Here is a 19,121-nt window from a genome sequence, read left to right as displayed (position 1 = left end):
AAATTTATGGAAAATCAATTGTGCATCACACTTGATCGCTTAAATTATGAAAAAGTTACAGGGATATTCTCTATCATAAGCTTGCTTTATTTTCACCCGTCCGGCACGATGCTCGTTAAGTGTATAATAGCGATTCCCACAGGTCGAGGCAAAGCAAACACGATTAAATAACGCGATAACGTTAATGATTTCAATTTACCTACATATTATTTATCCGATGGAAGCATCATCGGTAATGTTCGGCGGAAATCGATCGCCGCGTTCCCATCCCGGCGCGATCGCATCGAGCTCGTCCCATAAATCAAGCAGGTACAATACCCGCAGCACGTCCGCAAACAAGAATTCAATAACTCAACTTGCCAATGGTGACAGTAATAATCCTTAAGAAGATTTTTCGATCATTTTGTTGGCGTTCAAGGTTGTAATAGACCCAGTATGAGAACACCTTATATCGCGCTGAATACCGAGAAGACTATGAACTCTGCTTCTCGGGAACGAATCGACAAAGCAAGAAAGTTTTCGTTGATCGATTAACGGCAATAATTCTTTATTGCGCAACGAGTTGCCCGAGAAACAAGAGCGGGGAAAGTAATAAAGCGCTCGTAATGACCGCGAGCCGAGGATCGTGTCTGGCTGCGATCCATAATGCTTCAACGGTATGGAAAAAGCTGGCTAATTATCGCTGAAAATCGCGTTAACCGCCGGGACCAGATACGAATCCGTTTGAATTTATTGGTGGCTATCCCGGAGTGTACGAGGGCCGATCCCTTTATCCTCGGTGTGGCTCCCCGCCATTATCGAAAACGATCGATCGTGATCGGCTGACCGCCGGTGCGCACCAACAAAGAGGCCAGACCTGTTAACCACAGCCGCCTGTTTGCATGAATATCGCAGGGAAGTTGCTGATCTTTCCATGCGACGCCTCGAGCCCAACCAATTCGCGCAATCTTTCTATGTAGGTTATTGGGATCGGCGATGGAACCGATGTTCCTCTTGTTGCGTTATTGTGGCCTGGAAGAACGCCCAGAGAGTTCGTTATTATATATTATTATTGACATGCGGTGCTTCGAGTGTCTTTCTTTCGATCTTAACAGAGTTATTATCGTAATGCATCGAAGATGGAAGAATTAGAAGAAGATGACGGCTTTGCTAAAATCATAGGAATTAACCGCACCGATTAAAGCATTCGAATGGTAGTCGATTAGAATTCGAGAACCAGGATCCTATTTTACAATGAAAGGAAAATTGCATATCGAGGCGAGCATCGTTGACAATTTATTGCGCGGTGAATAGTGGAACAAACTGCTTCATATTTCCCCGCTGCAGCTGGGAGTCCATGTTGGAGTACTCCCATTAAGCACACTCACGGAATGTGTGTACTTAATATTCACGAGCAAACGAAGAAGGTATCTAGTCGTTGCTAATAAACGTATTTGGCGAACGAGGAGACGTTTCCAGCAACGAACTGCATCAGATATACATACATAGGAACCGACGGCTACGCCCTTATCGGAAAGAGCTAATGGTACCGGTACAAGCGGTGCAACCTCAGACGGCGGAATCCAGGCTAGGAGTCGATTCTCATGGCCTCTCTCGTATCCTCGTTCCGGACGACGAAAAATCTTGCGAATCGGGTGGCTCGACTTAACTCACCTTCACCCTATATGTCCAATCGGACCATCGCAGTTCGATTTTGACACGAGTAACCAAAAATTAGTTCGATTCCATCGATCCATTCTTGATTATAGCGATGATTAACTCTCTAATTCATTTTTAATTGCAAAATTTATTTTTCGCCAAGATTAGATCAGATCTTTGCAGTTATAAAGTTGCAGTTATAATTAAACAATTGCTTCGAAAGACCATCATGCGTCACTTCGACCTCCAATCAGAATAGAATCCCGCGCGTCTATATATCGCATTGAACTTTACGAATTCTTCGTCGTACCTCCTCGCACGCTATTAAACGAACCTGTTCGACATTACGTTGCCATCGGTGCATGCAATCGATTACGTATGCGTTCCCTATTACACGTTCGAAGGGGCAACAAGTTGTAACATAAATTTGTTAACGCGAGACACCTGGCCTGTATCATCGAATCCCAGAGACATTTTCATTCCCCGCAAGATGGGGTATGAATTGTGCAATCGGCGCGGGCACAACCCCATGTGGGAGTGCATAAAATGGCAGGTACGACAAGTAAGCGGTTCGGATCGTAAGAGATAGCTTAAAGTCAAAACGACCTACGCCGCGAGACACCGCCATAAATATTCGTCCACTCGCGTAAAATACACCTAACGCTCTTGTTGCACGGTTGGACGAGGATCGAGGAGCTTGTTTCGAGAGCCCAAAATCCAAATTGAAGTTTTCAAGAGTGCGTTGATAACAAAAATTAAGGAGGTGTTTTATTAATGAAAGGATTTTCTTAAACTTTTGAGTTGGAATTCATTCAATTATTAATACAAACTTTAATACAAGTTGCTAATTTTCATTCTGTAAACATGTATTTAAAAAGAGATCTATTCAGGAACGATCACAGAAATTATGTTTACGAATAGTAAATAACGGAGCGCTCTACTGGTTGAGCTTTAATTATATTTATTCCAATTATACCTATTTTAAAGAAGACTCGAGAATATGTTCGAATAAATTAATAAGATACTCGAAACAATTCCGCGCCAAATAACCAAAACAATCTAACTGCGTTAACAAAACTGCTGTAACACTCTTCTGTCTGTCTGTTCAGTCACTCATTGCTGTCTGGAGCGTAAACCATTTCACAGCGGTATAAACAAGAAACAATAACCGTTTGAAAAAGTAGAATAAAATTCGTATAAAATAGGGTAACAACAGCGCATTGTCGCCATTTTTTTTAATGATGTCCGCGCGTCACCGCGTGAAACCGACGTCCTACGTCTCGTTTCGCCGCTCTGTTCACCTCCCCGAGGACTCGAGTGCGAGAAAGCGTGCATCCGCACGACAAAAACCACGATGCCAACTTAATAGAAGTTTCAACGAAACGCGAACTCGTTAGCTTCGCCGTGCCGACGTGGCAAGATCTTTCGAAACGTTCCTCCGATTGCTGCCAGCCGATTTATGCGAGCGATCCGCGTCGACGTCGGAAAAAGCATTCTGTGAAATCCTAATTTCTCCGTTTGGCATCGAGGGGGAGAGAGGAAACTTAACGATCCGTCCATCCTCGTCGACGAGGAGACACCAAAGCTCGAACCAGTGGATCTTTACGAGGCCTTAACCGACGATCATTAGGAACGCGAAGATCGTCCTCGTAGTGTGGCAGCCGCATTGTCGCGACCCGGATCCAATCGCTGAATTCTCCGGGAACATCACGACTCCCATCACTCCTCGTGACTGTCGTTACTCAAAGGTCGCCTACCTTAGAGACCGGGATGCAACCTATTTGCATCGAGCGACGATGTCGGTCAGTAGTTCCCTCCGAATATTCCACGTGCACGTGCACGATGAGTTGAAAAGAACTGGAGCGTCTTCTCGAGTCTTGGGTTCGGTATCCGATACATTAAGAATTCGATTTAGGATTTATGAAGTTTATGAGGGATGATCTAGAAATTTTTATTTTGGGGAGCTTGGGGCTGGTATGAAGCTGAAACTTTCTTTTAATTTTATTCTAAGTAATCCTCCTTAGTTTCAGTAGGAATAAAAAATAAACACAGTCGAAACGTTTAAATAAACTAAATTTAAATCACGCTTCTTTAGCTAACTTTTCTATTATAATACCAATCTGTAGATACACCTAACGATAATTCAATAATGTACCTGAATACGTACCCGCCATCTTGAACAGCAAAGTGCACCCAGGCATAGTCGAGGATACAATTCCGTAAAATTCCTTAGAGAGGGAGACTGTTATCCTCTCCCCCTCTTCTATTGTATCCTACGATCGCGAACACGGTGAAAGCTGACGAATTCACGGAAAGTCAAGATTTGCATGAAATTTACAACGACAGGGCCTTTTTGTTTCGCGGGTCTCTTCCGTCGGCGATTTTATTCCTCAAAGGTCGTGGGTACCTCGATATGTTTCACGTAGATAGGATCTTTCGTGACCGTCCACGCAGCGTGGCACGACGGGCACGGTGCGGGCACGAAGATACATAGACTCGCAATCAGACAATTCCACGAGAAGTGCCAATCATCTTTGCAAACCGGCGCGCTGAACGACCCATTGTTCTCGAATCAATATCTATTTGCACAGACCACTTCTGTGCGCGCCTCTAGTGCCAAGAGAATTTTAGCGGCCTGTGGGAAACTGACGCCCGTGGTCGATTGTTGTTGCGAGATGCCCCGTAATCTTGTTACCTTCGCAAACTTTCAATTATTTCGTTAAGTAATAGGCTTTCTCGGGGATCCTTTTTAGAGAAATGAGTGGTCAGGTTGGGTCGTAACAGTCCTATAGAAACACCTACCAAGCACATGTATTTTCCATCAATTAAACGAGTATTTTCTACCTAACATTTTTTAGTTTTTGCTATGTGAAGAAATTAAAAAAAATTGAGAAGAAAAGAATAGTTCGTTAATCGATCGATTCCCGTTGACAAATAATTTGGGACTGGTAACAATAAAGTATACATAAATCTAACTAAAGCATAAGTCTATCTCTATTGGGTCTATTGCTTAGAGGAGTTTAACACGCTTTCGAATAAATAGAAATCTAATTTCTTCAATGAACAGCACACCTTTGTCTGAAATTTGAATCAGAATCGACCCGTGCCGCGAGGGACGCGTTTCCCCGAGTTCGTCGAGGCAACACGTCGAGATAACCAAACTTAATTCGCATAAGTCTCCCTCGGAGCTACTTTTCCTCCGTGTAAGTCGCAATAAACGTTGCTATTTCCTACTCGTGGCGATTTAAACGATTTAAAGCGAGCAACCGTTGCGGACAAACACGGTTATTACACTGCCGGACAAACACGTGCTTCAACCAGGGCGATTGACTTGTGCCTCTTACGCAACGTATTTGCATTCCGCGCTCGGATAACAAAACGGTCGGCTGTTAGCTCGGTAAAGTATTGATTGCCGACAGGAATACATAAATCCGATAGCAATGAGCAAGAAATCTAGCCCGCATCTGACCGAGGTGCCACCAACCACACCTTCCTCGAGAGGAATCGTACATAAAAGCACCTGGGGGGAAAGGGTAGAGATCTGTATCCGATGCTGATTCTCCGCGTTCCTCGCCTTTCTCCGGTTTCACCCCGTTTCTCTGACTTCCATCCTCGTCAGCCCATCGGGGATCGAGAAATCATCGCGTGCGTGCTTCCGTGCCTCGCAGTTCTAATCACAAATGGTCACCATTTTATTCGAATAGCAGACGTTTAGCAATTTATTCGCGACTTCCTAGCTGCTCGAGTCTTTCGCGAAGAATCATTGCAAATAGAAAATAAAAATAATTACGTTACACTTGATACGGGGTTGAATCATTCGCAGAACTCGGGTAGGATTATAATTTAGTCACTTATTTGTTGGAAGGGAAGAAAGGGATTGTATAACTGGTAGAAACATAAGATTCCACGTTTATTTCACAGTTTAGTACGTATCTATTGGGTTGTCTGGAAAGTCCATGTCGATTTTTGGTAGGTGGTAGAAGTCTGAACATATCGAAATGATTGAAAACAAATAACATGTATACTTAAAAACTTAAAACTATATAATCGTTAAAAATTGACATGAACTTTCTGGACAACCCAATTTATTGAACAGAATCGGAAGAATTTATTTCTCGCGACACAAGTGATGAAAATAAGATAGATTATACAATCTTCTCGCCATCTGCTCCATGACCGTTTTCTCCTAATCGACAGTCGCGATCGCTTCCGTCCCCGAAGGGCTAATATTCTCTAATCGCGTAAACGTTTCCATTTCCCGAGCAAACTACCGGTACTCCATAAAGACATTATTCGCCAGCAACCAGAAGTGAAAGGTATAGCATTTTCCTAATGAATACGGCAGACAGCCGACCACGCAAACGCGCGTCGCGCCTAACCTATCAACCTCCGTAGGCAATACTTATCACGCCATTGGGGAGTATCCACGGAAACCCTTGCGATTATCGCAAACTCTGGAGTTCGATCTAGCCATGTTTGATCCTCGAACATACGTGAACCATCTTGGATTCTATATATACCCTTGACTACCTCGAAGCACCAAAAAGTGAACAAACTAAGGAGGAAGAAACAAATTTAGGGTAGCTTGGTCTCACACCGCCAAACCTTCGCTGGCCTAAGATCGTTCATCCAAGACTTTCGGTGCTTCTAACCGGCGCGCAGCGCATCTCGGCGCGAAATCAGCGCCGTGAGCGAGTCCTATCAGGAGACGAAATTGGAAAGGCGAAATCACGGACGGGGATCAGCTGGGAAAGAAAGAAAGAGAGAGAAAGGAGGGCGGTCGGAGTCGGTGGGGATGGAATAGCATCCTTTGGATTTGCATAGAACAGCGTCGCCGGCTGGTAGAGGATAGGCCGGGACTCAAAGGTCGTCTTGTTACGAGGTGATTCCTTGCGAGTGGTCTTTGCCATTTCCCATGGGCAGACCCATAAAGCGGCGGAGGTCGACCAACCGACACGATGGATCACGGCGATAAGGATATATGCATCGTGTTCTGCACCGTGTACCAGTACACCGGAAGTGATCCCGGCCGTGTGTCTCGAAGTTCGAAGTGCGCTCGTTCACGGGGCCTTTCATCCTCCTCGCTCCGCGCACCCCCTCGCACAAGGTAGGAGGGGGTTTGTCTCTTTTCCACCGTTGATACTCGACGATACCCGCGTGGGCGAATCGACCGAATACCGAAGTCTGCCTCTTACTCCAGTGCCCGCGCGCTTATCTACGTGGGCCGTTGGGATATTATAATAAAGGCCTCGAGAATGATAGAAAGGTACGGAGAACCGGACGGTAATAATAGCAGGCTCGCCAGACTCGCCACGATTGGCAGGTGTTCATCCGCGTCTTCTAGGAGCGCATCTACCGCGAGGCTGATCGATGCACCACGACATTTGGACCCATAAAAGGTTGAGTTGTTGATCCGACTATTGGCCAGCTTGGAAGACTTGGATGGTCTTGAGAAATAGCATGATCTGTGAGCTCGTAGCTTTAATTGAAATTTGATATCTGCAAACTTCAAAATTATTTTTTCTTCATCGCAATCTTAAATAGTAAATGATACAGATGCAATTGAGAGTGCCAGTAGACTTTCTATAGAGATTTAATCCCACAACTGTTGAACAATAGTATATACGTGATATCTCTTCATGAATTTGATAAGAAATCGTTATCAGCCTATACGTCGACATGGAAGTATATTTATTGGACATTAGGGTAGAGCTAGCTTCAGGCCTCGATAAGCGTAGATCCGCCACTGGAAGGACCCAGTCCAGGGGTCTGGATTTTATCCTTACCACAAAACAGTAAACTATACTTTATGCTTTGCACGTTAGATACCGGGTGATTTCTGGAGAATTTTGCCCCCTCGAGGCACGATGAGATCGAACCTCGACGATAGGAATTTTATCCAATCGTGGTATTTTTTAGGAGGATTGCTTTATGACCACGGCGATTTTACTGTTTTATTGGTACACGGGTATTTTCTGTGTTAATAAATTTTATCGCGTCGAAGCAAACCGCTATCCACGGTTCCTTTATCTCTTCGTTTCACTACGCAGGCGTTGCATGAACACTAATGCTATATTACATTATAGTACAGCCATTCTTAACCTCTGCGAACGCCTAATTTTTGTTTCATTCAAAACCAAGAGCATAGTGGGCAAACTTAGGATATTGACAAAAATGCGGAACTTCTGCTCAAAATCTATTTTTCAAGCTAATACGACTCAAAAAGTCCTTTTCCATTTCGTAATCCGAGGTCTCGTTATCGAGGTATGGATGGTCAAAGTTTGCACGTGATCAACCGGACGATCAGCTGACGAATGGCGCGCGCCAGTATATAGCTTTAGTCAACTTTAATCGCTGATAACTAAAAAATGAAGCTTCAGATTGCAAAATGGCACAGGACTTTTCGACGTTATTTTTCACGAAGAATTAATATCCTACACATTTGTGCTGAAGACTTTTCTTGTCGGCCAAGGTATGCCATGCTCTAGTATACCTTTACTCACAAGTTCACTAGTATCTCTAATGCCGTGTTTTCTTTTTCGAAACGACGCTACAAGCCCTAAAGTTTTATTGATTTTCTTCTTTAGCTCAACAAAGTTAAGAACCACTGGCGTACGTACCGGGACGCATTCGAAACGCGTCCGGGACAGGATTCTCACGAGGAACACGATGTTCCACGCCCCAGAAACTGACGTATCGAGTTGCCACGATCCGACTCTGTGGCCTCTCCTTGCCCAGCCCTCCCTACCGTATCCCGTCGTCGCGTCGAAAATTGTGCAACCAGAACGTTTCTCGGTTTCTTTCGTGATCCCCGTGTTCGCTGGCAGCTCGCGGTGTAACGACATGGTATTATCCCGGCTCTTTTTCCGAGCGTGCTCGCGCCGGATAAGATCTCGTAAACGAGATCGAAACTGGCCTCTCCCACGCAAGCATTATGCGGTCTTAGTTGGGGCCATTTACTGCGCGTACGCCTTGTATACATGCTTCCACGCACGAAACTGTCCGCGCTCGCAAATAAATTTCAAGAACCCGCGGCGCGGGGGAACTCTTACCCGTCCGCCTCACGGCCGACACGGTGAAAAACCCGAATAAATTCGACGGTCGTATTTTATCGCGTGATTTTATAACTTACTTCGACGTTGCTCGGAGAAACGAAGAATCTTTTTCACGCTGTTACGATTTCAAGGATTACACGTCGTAACTGTATACGGGGAAAACAAATCGCCAAAGGGTTGACGTATAAAATACCAAATTAGTGCTCTCGAATCAATTCCGTGGAAGAAATTCGAAAAACGTTGGAGCAAAAGCGAGATCGAATCGGTGCCATTTAGATAACGGGTGTGGTGTTTCAGAGTCAAGCGGGGTTATTTAACTGCTGAAAATGGTTCTATTAAGAACGGCATTGAGAAACTATCCACAGGACGAGGATAGATCACTGGCAATAAGGTGAATTGTATCGTGTAGCGATACAGCCATAAACACTTCTCTTATGACAAGTCTCGTTGCCACCTGAAGGTCTGCAGATCTCTCCCGGTAGATTCCGATACGTTATCCTCGACTCGAAATATTTCCGTTCGACGCTCGCAATCGAGCAATTTCTCGATTGGTCCACGCGCTGGTAATTCGAGAAACGCAATAAATAACGAGCCGGTGTAACGAGAACCCCACTTGCCGCCTATCTTGTGTTCCGTCCTAATACCTCCTGGCGAGGACGTCGGCAATTGGTCATAAGTTAACCCTCTGCACTCTGTGAGGTTTCATTTCGCTACGGTAGCTCCGGAGCCACCTATTCCGCCAGTCAAGTTTTGGTTAACATCATTTAAATTCTGCTAAAACAGGTGCCCTTTTGTGCTACCTTTAATTAAATTAAAATATAATTAATAGGAATTACATTGGGGATAGTTATAATTGAGAAAGAATCAGTTGGTTTCTTTATAAAATTCCAGGCCTTAAAATGAAGGTCCTCTAATTTGGCCTCACACTTTGCTTTACCTATTCCTCCAACAAATTAATATTACTTAACAACAAAACGCCTTTCCTCGAAATATATATAAATAAATCTACCCAGGTTGAAGGAGTCAATGTTTGAGTAAAAAATTCATGAGAAGCATCTCCTCCCAGTCTGAACACTTCCTGAAGAGTCTGTGAACGGTCTTCTGGTAGGCAGAGTGTTAACGTTGCGGCAAAGGAGCCAAGAAAGACGAAAGCCGCGCTAGTTTCGAGATGAACCGCGAAGACGCGGTATCGCGCACCTGTCGGTACTGTTCCCAAGTCCTCCTCGTCTGCGCTCGACCCGTCTCGGCCTGGTTCCTTAAAAGGCGCGCGTGGGTGGCCACCTCCTTGCATAATTACGTATGCAACTCCATCCGTGGGATGCAGAGAAATTCCAGGGAAGTGGGCAACTGGACCTCGTGCGACGATCGTTTCCAAGTTTTCCATTGAAACGGCCCCGCGATGAATAATCCGCGAGAAAGTCGCGCTCGAATCGCTGCTGTTAACCGTTTAATTGCGGCAGGAAATGTGACAATTACCAGACATATGGGTACTCACGAAATCGACACATAATATTCTGGTGTATGTAAAACGAGTGTCAACTATATAAAAATTCAATACTTAGCGATTAACCAACTCTGACGAACCATGTTAGATAGTTTCCGTTAACCTGTTCTTCCCATAAATGTTTTCTCGCGGTTCGCAGTTTTGTGTTTTCTTTATTAAAATAATCAATTCGAGGCATGATAGGATAGGGGCAAACGAGAAAACAAGAACGGGGGTGAGAAGTGCGCGTCGTAATTCTGCGAAGAGCTCGTCTGGCCTATTTACGACAACCCTTTAACGAGAGCGCACTCGAGTAGGCGTTTTCTGGCGTTGCCGGACACGTAATTACAGCTCCGTTCCTTCCTGCCTGTCTGCGAACGAGGCTTCAAAAGCGACTGGGGAACTGGAACGGCGAGCGTCATCGGAAATGGCAGTGATCCGTGGTCTCGACCTGTTCCAGAGGGTAGATTCATTGTTGTCACGCGCGTTTAACGAAATTATCATGTACGACCTTCGGGAAATTTCACGCGATGCGACCTCACGCGAACGCGAAACGCGAAACGCTGGAAAACCCCATTGTACATTCGGAATTTTACTGGAAACAAAAGAGGAAAACAATGTTTCGATGTGCTTTAACAAGCCTGTCGCAGTCAACGTTTTCTATGCACTTCTCGCATTATGAAATTGAGTAGTTAACAGAACAAAATGATTTATTTTAGAATGTTTGATACACGGACAAACAATTGGCGCGATTAAGTAAGGTTACCTCGCTCCGTGCGTTTATTGGACATTTTTCAAACACGAAAGAGTCGATCAATATCCGTCAGGGGTGAGGGCAATATATTCTGTAGCGACTCGAGCTGCCCCTCGAAATTCGCATATGGCACGCGGAACGGGGGTGAAATATATATTAAAATGCATTCGATGGTTCGGAGAGAGGGTGAACTTGCGTTTATTGTGTCACGGGGGTGCGGTGTATAGAAATGACAGTTAACCTTCGCAGAATGCTATCTCAGCGAGGCGAATTCGCGTGCCATCTGCGCCGACCGTGTTAATCCATAAAAAATTTATGCGTGGACGTTACGAATGTCATCGTACGATGTGGATTTCCAATGCCATAAGCATTGGAAATTCGATGCGCTAACGCAAACAGATCCCGCGCGTTAATCAAATAAATTGAGTTCGAATTGGGACTGATTCACCAACTGAATTAGGTATAATAATTTTTCCGGAAGCTGAAGGGGACCCGTGGGAAGACGAAGGTTGAGAATCACTGACTTATATAATTCGTGTATTGTTCGCAACTCTTCATCGAGCCATTATAGGCATCACACGGCTATCTGGAACTGAATATCGAATCGTCTGACTGAACTCCAGATTCCACGGCAAACTGTGGCAAAAATTTGTCTAGCTGATTCGTCTTTAATTACACAAAGAGGTAATTAGCTCCTCTTTATCCCAAAATGCCGCATTATTGCGCCAAAGGAATGCTTCCACGGTTACTGTTTGGTAGACTGCAAATTTTATTCATCTGTGGGATTTGTTAATATGGAATTGTTCGGAGCCGATCGATTGGAAATATTTTTCATTCGGAAGTTCTGAAAACATTTCACCATGAACTCGTCACTGATTGCTTTTAAATTCGAGTAGTTGCAAGAGTAAAAATGATTCGCAAAGATGTCGAACGCGCATTATAGTTTCGCTGTGTGCTAGATAGGAATCAATGACGCATCATATTGCGCACAGCGCACTGCACGCATTAAAGTCACCGTTGAATGTTTCTACGAATCTTACTTTCGACATTTCCGAATTTTCTCTCGAATCTACGACAGTTTTCTACGCATTTCTCTTCCGATAAAGTGAACAACAACTAGAGTGTTCTTGCTGCTCGACATTATCTTCTGGTCATTTAGAAAATTAATAAACACCCCCCGCAATACACTTCCAATTTTTGCGAAGACCTTGCAGCGTCATGCAAGACATATTCACACGTCTCTACAAATAGAGTAGGTTAGAAGAGCCAATTTCTAGGCTACAGAGAGGAGGCTAGCGTGCCAGAAGTCCAGAACAAATCAGTTTCGAGCAGACAATACTTAATTAACGTTTAAACGTCGGTCGAGCGATCTACAGACGCGCCGAGAGAAAGGTAATTAAGATGAATGAAAACTGAGGATTTCGACGCCTCGAGGAGCGAAGCGAGCTATTTTCGGTGGCGAAATTGAAGCCATTGTCCTTCCTGTCACGTTTTAAGGTGACTTTCCAACCCCCCGAGGCCACGCGTTCTCTTACATCTGGTCCACGCCCACGAAAGGACTATGGATTATTCTAAGCTCGCGACTCGGGCGGATCTCCGAATTTCTCGTGGTATCTTCGGGCTCGTGACCGGAATATCCGAATACCATCTCGAGCTCGGCGTACAGCGAAATGACTCGTCATCGGAGGCTGTCTCGAAACGTGTCAGAAGCGGTGTCTTTCGCACCTGCGTAACGAACGCGTGGGATGAACGACTCAAACACTCGTATTTCGAGTCTAGCTGGTTCCGTTAATTACCATTTCACCGATGAACATCGAAGAATATTAATAACCTGCCCTCTCGACGTCTGTCGATACGAGAACCCAACTCAGAGCATTATCTGCAGCTGCGATCGAGAATCTTAAAGAGCATGGGGAGCCACTGCACGAAGAGAATAAACTCGGACAGTAAAGTTAGGAGGTTAAACTCGGACAATACTAAAGAAATTTATACTATAAAAACCCCGGCAATATTCGTTCAGTATCTCTGCTCGAAATATATTTCTACGAGAAACAATTCTAAAGGACACTCATTCTGGAATTATTCTCAATAAAACTCCAGTTTATAACGCGTGAACTGTTCGAGGCATACGATCCTTCAACTTTCCCGCTTTCACGGGCGCATACCTGCGTGTCCTTGCCCGTTGTGCGATGCCATGCACGACAGATTCACGAGGATATTCCCTAAGTGAATTTACAGCGGCGCGAGGCTCGCATACGAATGCAGCGCAGATTTGCAGCGATGCACTTGTCACGAACTTAATATCCCCATCCTATCCTGGTCGAGAATGAAATTCGATGTGACTCGGCGCACTCGAGCTCCAGTGAATACGTTTCCAGCGGTTCAACTGTCTTGGGATTACACGGAACAATCTCTGGCATCCAAAGGGATCGCTGAATTTCGTCAAACCATCCTCGCGGCGCTGGTAACAGGATCAAAAGAGGATTAAAATTCATGCCGTCTGATACTGCTCGATAACGGCGTTCCCAATCGCTGATTTCCATGGAGATTGAACATTTTTAGGTCCATGGTCATCGAGCAGTGTTTATATTCGAGGACTGAAAGCTCAGTTTTGGGAGAATCTATGACATTGGGATTGTTGAACCTCTGCAACTTTTATCAATCGATGCCTCTGCTTGTCTTGTAGCGTCTTTCTATTTTTATCCATCGCGGCTCAAGGAATTTTCTTACACGACTATGTTCAACAGCCCCACTCTGTATGCAAAAGAATTTTTGCATTGACGTGTACATTTGCCAGCACTGTTTACAAATATTCCCGCATAGTTTTCGCAAATGGGAGCACACGGCAACCTGTTCCTGGCGCGCTAGGCTCAAACATTGCGTCGGACGGTCAGAATGGTAACATGTGTTCGTTAATGAAACACTTTGTTTGTGGCTGGGACATGCACGGAAACCCAAACCGTCTCGGTCGGACCTAGAAAGGCGGTTCCTGGCAACCGACTTACTATTACGGTTTCATTCTGGTGAACGAACATGCAGAGTGAATTTCAATGAACGCGAGAACTTTGAAGTTTCAATAGGGTTTCGTAGCTTCGATCTTAATCTCGCATTTGCCTAATCGTGGAAATCTTGGTTCATTTGTGCTTTCAAGAACATTTCTTCAGTTCTTTCGTTGCTTTAAAGCTTGCTTGGAAGTTTATAAGTGAGGATTCCCCTTCCAGCAATCCTAGAATTTCCAATCCTGTGATCTCTTAAATATCTTGCTGTAGCATACACTACTCGATCCCTACTTCTCCCAAAGAAAGATGATTCCAGCGCGTTACCATCCGACTCTTCTTCCTGTTTTAGGCGACATAGAGGATTGCTTGGTAGCCCCGGTGTCCCAGGGACAATTCACGCCGCTGCCGGAAGCCCTTTGTTGGGCCATTCTGGAGCTGACGTCTCAGAGGCAAGCGGCGACTCTGGACACGCTCAGATCCGCTCTGAGGAACGCGTTCCCAGCGATGCAGAGACCTGGCCGCGAACTGGTCTACGACGCCCTGGCGAAGTTGATGCAAGAACGGAAGATATATCATACGTCTCAAGGCTACTTCGTCGTCACTCCCGAGACGAGGAGGCTCAGGCGCGACTCCAGCAACTCCAGGAGATGCTCCAGAGAGGTGAGCGGATCCAGAGGGCAGGGCAGCATGCTGATGTCCAACGACGAGGCCATGGCCCTTGTGCATGGCGAAATGCTCACCCTCAGGGACGGCGACGTGACGCATCAAGCTGTGCAGACGAATCTCGCGGACGTCATCTGTGGAGGTAAGGGCACTCGACATTAATTTGTGCAACGGTATCATTAATATCTTCTAGGACTTCATTTTCTATTATCCTAGGAAGTCTCTTGATGTAAATCACCATCCTTTGAGAAATTTTTAAGGAGTAACAAACTTAAAATTATTCTACATGTTTTCAAGCTCTATTTTTAATATTAAGGCTAACATATTTTGTAAAAATTTTATACAAAAACTGGAACACCTCTGCCCTATAGTCTTCGAATGTCAATCAAAACATGTTGAACCTACCAAAATGTTCATCTACCCTTGAATTGTTTATTATGAAATCGTTTGGCCCCAGGGGCAACGTAGTCGAAACGCAGCTCGCTTTCGTCGCGTTTCATGTAAAAGGATGGCCAGGAAACGAAGCCCTCGTAAACCTCGAACCGCCCGGGGCTCGACTGGTCGATCTGGGCAAACTCGTTCGGCACGTGTTCGAATATCGTTCCGTGTGCCCGTAGAGAAGTTCACTAGCTGCACTCGGAACCTTTTTCTCTCGAACTCGATGGACGAGTCCGGTGCGTTTATGTTGTTGTCGTCCTTGGCAGCCACGCAGCCCGCGCCGGAAGACCGTGCATTCCTCGGCTGGGATCGTATCGAAAAATTGTCGCGATTCGATTTAAATTGCGCTACCTTATCTCGGTATTTAGAGTGGTCGTCGTCTGCGGTCGCGAATTTATGCCACCTACCCCCTCAACGGAATTAGAAATTCAAATGGATGGAGGAGGAGGAGGACACGTATCATTCCCATATACAAAGTATACTCGACGGTTTCTTTATCGAGCATCCTGGACTGTACGATGATACTCTTCCATATTGAGTTCGAAGAGGAGATAGCGAAGGGATCCTTTCCCTTCAGATCCTTTTCCATAAAATACTTGGGTCCCATTCGATTCAAAATTTACATTTACCTCAACTTCATCGGTGCTTCCTTATTAAAAATGGCGACAACTCTGGGTCCCAATTTTCTTGTAACCTGCCGCCTCTGCCTTTCAGGCCTGCCAACCCTGCATTTCTAAACACACGAGCCTCTCTATTAATATTCCTCTCCCATTGCTAATTCCAAATCTAAACCTACTCTATAAATTTGCCCATCTCCGACTCGTCTATGCAACGGCATAGCGTGCAGCGATGCCAACGTCGTTGTGGCATCGATCGAGCCACGAGCTTCCATGGCACGAGGTTCCCTGGCAGCGGTTTGCATGCGCAGCCTAAATGCACGCTCGCTTGTCAAAGTTTTCGGAGCCGCGCAAACTGGTATTTTCTGGCGCAATGACACGGAAACACCTTCGGCACCTCGCACGGTTCGCCTCTCGTCCGTGCATCGGCGTATGGAGGACGTACACGCGAGTCTCGGCGCGCATCGCGGCAAGGGAACAGTCCGTGCCAACTCGGCGATCCCTGGAAAGCGTTTAGCGCAGCCGATATATTAGCTATTGGTCACGACATTGTCTACCGTTACACTCGCTGTCGGGATCACGTGGGGGGCCACGTATATAATCTTCCTACTTTTCTCTTACTCGGCTTCTCGAGTGATTCTCACGCTGGTAACCCACTCGGTCGTCGCCACCGCCTCTGGCTGTGTACCGCGATGAAAATCAGGGACGAGGGTGTTCCACTTTTTGAGAACGCGATGGGAGCTCCGCGAGCCAACCGTGATGAGAATTAACTGCTCCAACCTCGCTCGCCAAATCGAGCCATCGCCGTCTTACGGTCGGAAGCGACTTCCCTCTTGGCTACGATTTACGTATTTCTCTCTAGCTAAACATGCGTTGAACTTTGTTTCCGAGTTACTCTTGGTGATACCTTGGCTATGTTTTTTAGCATCGATTACTGAAACGAAGAACCGGTACTAAAAGTAAGCCTCTCAGGTGAACGAAAGAAACGATTTTTGAAATTTTAAAAGAACACGCACGCAAGATTTTCAACCCCTTACTGATACATAAGAAGAGAAGTATAATTTATTGCTCGATGAATTCTATGGAAAGCATCCGTAAGGGTATATGTTAATCGTCAATGACTACAAGTCCAGTCTAATTTGCCAAAATATTATCATTGTATTTCCAGCCATATACTTAACCACGAATTGATTTCTCTTTTGCAGGAAATCCGAACGACAAGGTCCTGTTCGCGAGATGTCGATCGATGCCTGGTCGTCTGGAAAGGCGACACTCGCTGCGGCTCTGGGGATCAGCCAGACGCTTGCACAGAAGTGGAAGTTCGCGGTCTTTGCCACGAAGGCCAGAAAGAAGCGACACTTCGTCGAGCGCGGAGTATGCAAGCACCGACAGCGCGCCTCATAGTCCAACCAGTGAGTCGAGTCGGGGAAGGGATTGTTTTGGTGATGGGTGAACGCTTGAACGCGTCAGCTTCCCTTCCAGAGCTGATTTTCTCAGACAATGATCATAGTTTCTCGTCGAACACTGCGTTCCGACGCAGTGTGGGTGATGGGAACACGGGGAAATTAATTGTCTCTTCGATTAGGCCGATGCACAAATTCGTTCCATTATGTTTTCGATGGAATTTTGCCCTCGAAAGAAAAACTTCTTGGCTATGTATCGTAGGCCTCTTTTCCTTATATAGTATTTTGAACTTTTGGACTATACTTAACAGGTTCACACTGAATGTGTTCATCAAATAGTAAATAGTTCATACTCAAGATTATCGAGTGCCTCGTCGATAAAAACAAATGAATATCTGAACCCTTGACCAACAAAATGCAACGTTTATCATTCTAAAGGAAAAAGGGTTGTATCAACTGCTACAAGATACACGGTTAAGAAATTTCTCTTTTTAGGGCAAACTGCTATTCGGAATAAAGCGGAACGAGCCTGAGCATCGACTCGATACATGTTCGTAAAGTGAAACATCCTGTCGGAACAGGGGTCCGAAAAGAGCTTGGTACTGGAAAAAAGATTGTAACGTTTATCGACTGCTGAGAAGAGGCACCAGCGTTACAACTTTCAGTTAACGACACTTTCATTTCAATGCCGAATGTCTTTATCCGCGGCAAGTAAATTATTTAACCGGGCTTTCTCTGCCCTCTCCCTCATTCATCTCTGTAATAAAAACTCCAACGGAAAGTTCTTTGAGTATCCTGTTCACGAGCGAGGATAGCAGTTCAGCCACTTTAGATGCGATCATGGGGATATTTTTTTGTTAGCCGATTTTTTGCCCACACTTTCGTTTGATCGTTACAATAGCGTGTGAAATAATTTTTGCTGCCCCGGGCAGATGGGAGAAATCAATTTCTCGTAGATATTTCAAAAACTAATGGATTTAGTAGATAATAATGGGTTGTCTGGAAAGTCCATGTCGAGTTTTGGTGGGCGGTACATGTCTGAATATATCGGAATGGTTGAATAGTACTTCCCTAGGATCTCTTGTATTATACTTCAGAGTGATTGGATTGGAGCTTAGGTGGTCGAGATAGAAGAGCAATTACAGCTGAGCATCCAAATCGAAGCTTCTTAGTCACCCTTAGCTGGCAAGCCCTTCCTCGATCCCCGGTCTCTCGTAACGCAAAACGCAACATGGGTTGCAATTTCTCTGTTCTCAAGGTTTCTCCGGGATTTTTTCAGAGAAAATAGGTCTACTCTCCAGGCTGTTTCGACGCAGCACACGAAGGAAGGGTGCACCGTTAATGGGCACGTTCAGCGCTCAGTATCCTCCTACCGAGTGGTTTAACCCGCGCGTCGTTCACCTACACAGCGTGGCCACTCAAACCAGAGCTGCCAGCCCCTCGGTGAGTCGAGTCGAGACAAACGTTTTCCCATAAAAAACCGTGCACTCGTGCTTTTCCTTCCGCGAAAGTGAGAATTGAAAGCAAACGTCTGCACCCGTCTCTATCCAGCTCAATAGCGTAACGTTTTCAGATGATGGAGGGTCTCGATCAATCGCAGGCCAGTTTCCAAGTTTGGGACGACTCGAGCTCGGTGCGATCCGCCACACTACCTAGGCGACACCGACGCCAAGCCAGCGGCGATTCCTCCAGTTTGTTGGCAAACTCGACGCCGAGGAGTTCTAGACGACATCGATCGCCGTGTTCAACTCTGCCCAGATCGAAGTGCTCCAGCCTCAGCAGATGCACCTCCAGAGCGTCCGTTCTGCCCCCCAGTGCCAATCAGGAGTCGTATCAAGGTCGTAATCAGACGCAGAACGGCAAGAACTCGACGAACTCTTCGCCCAGCCGAAGCGGCGGGAGTTCTGGCTCGGTCAGGACGACGAATGCCAGCCCAGCGAAAACTGCGACGCTAGGCCGATCCAGCACGAGGCAATCGAACGCCAGGCGACCCAGTCACGATTCCACTGGCAGCGTTACCAAATCGAACGGATCGCCACAGCACAAGGTACTTACACGAGTGTTCTGATCA

General features: G+C 45.7%; 1 protein-coding gene across 3 annotated transcripts in view; it reads left to right on the top strand.

Moving 5' to 3' along the window:
• LOC128872784 (storkhead-box protein 2) overlaps positions 1-19,121 on the top strand; it is a 113,867-nt gene that overhangs the window by 90,507 nt on the left and 4,239 nt on the right. For 2 of the 3 annotated variants that reach the window (XM_054115810.1, XM_054115811.1), the window contains exons 4-7: positions 14,279-14,734; positions 16,853-17,059; positions 18,309-18,493; positions 18,624-19,097. In XM_054115810.1, coding sequence (XP_053971785.1) covers positions 14,279-14,734; positions 16,853-17,059; positions 18,309-18,493; positions 18,624-19,097 — 1,322 coding nt within the window. The remainder of the gene's footprint in view (positions 1-14,278; positions 14,735-16,852; positions 17,060-18,308; positions 18,494-18,623; positions 19,098-19,121) is intronic. The other variant, XM_054115812.1, reaches the window with a different exon arrangement.

Source organism: Hylaeus volcanicus, chromosome 2 (genome assembly GCF_026283585.1).
Source record: "Hylaeus volcanicus isolate JK05 chromosome 2, UHH_iyHylVolc1.0_haploid, whole genome shotgun sequence".
In the NCBI taxonomy this organism is placed as follows: Eukaryota; Metazoa; Arthropoda; class Insecta; order Hymenoptera; family Colletidae; genus Hylaeus; species Hylaeus volcanicus.
Note: the sequence above shows the minus strand (reverse complement) of the source record. Positions and strands in the feature narration are given on the sequence as shown.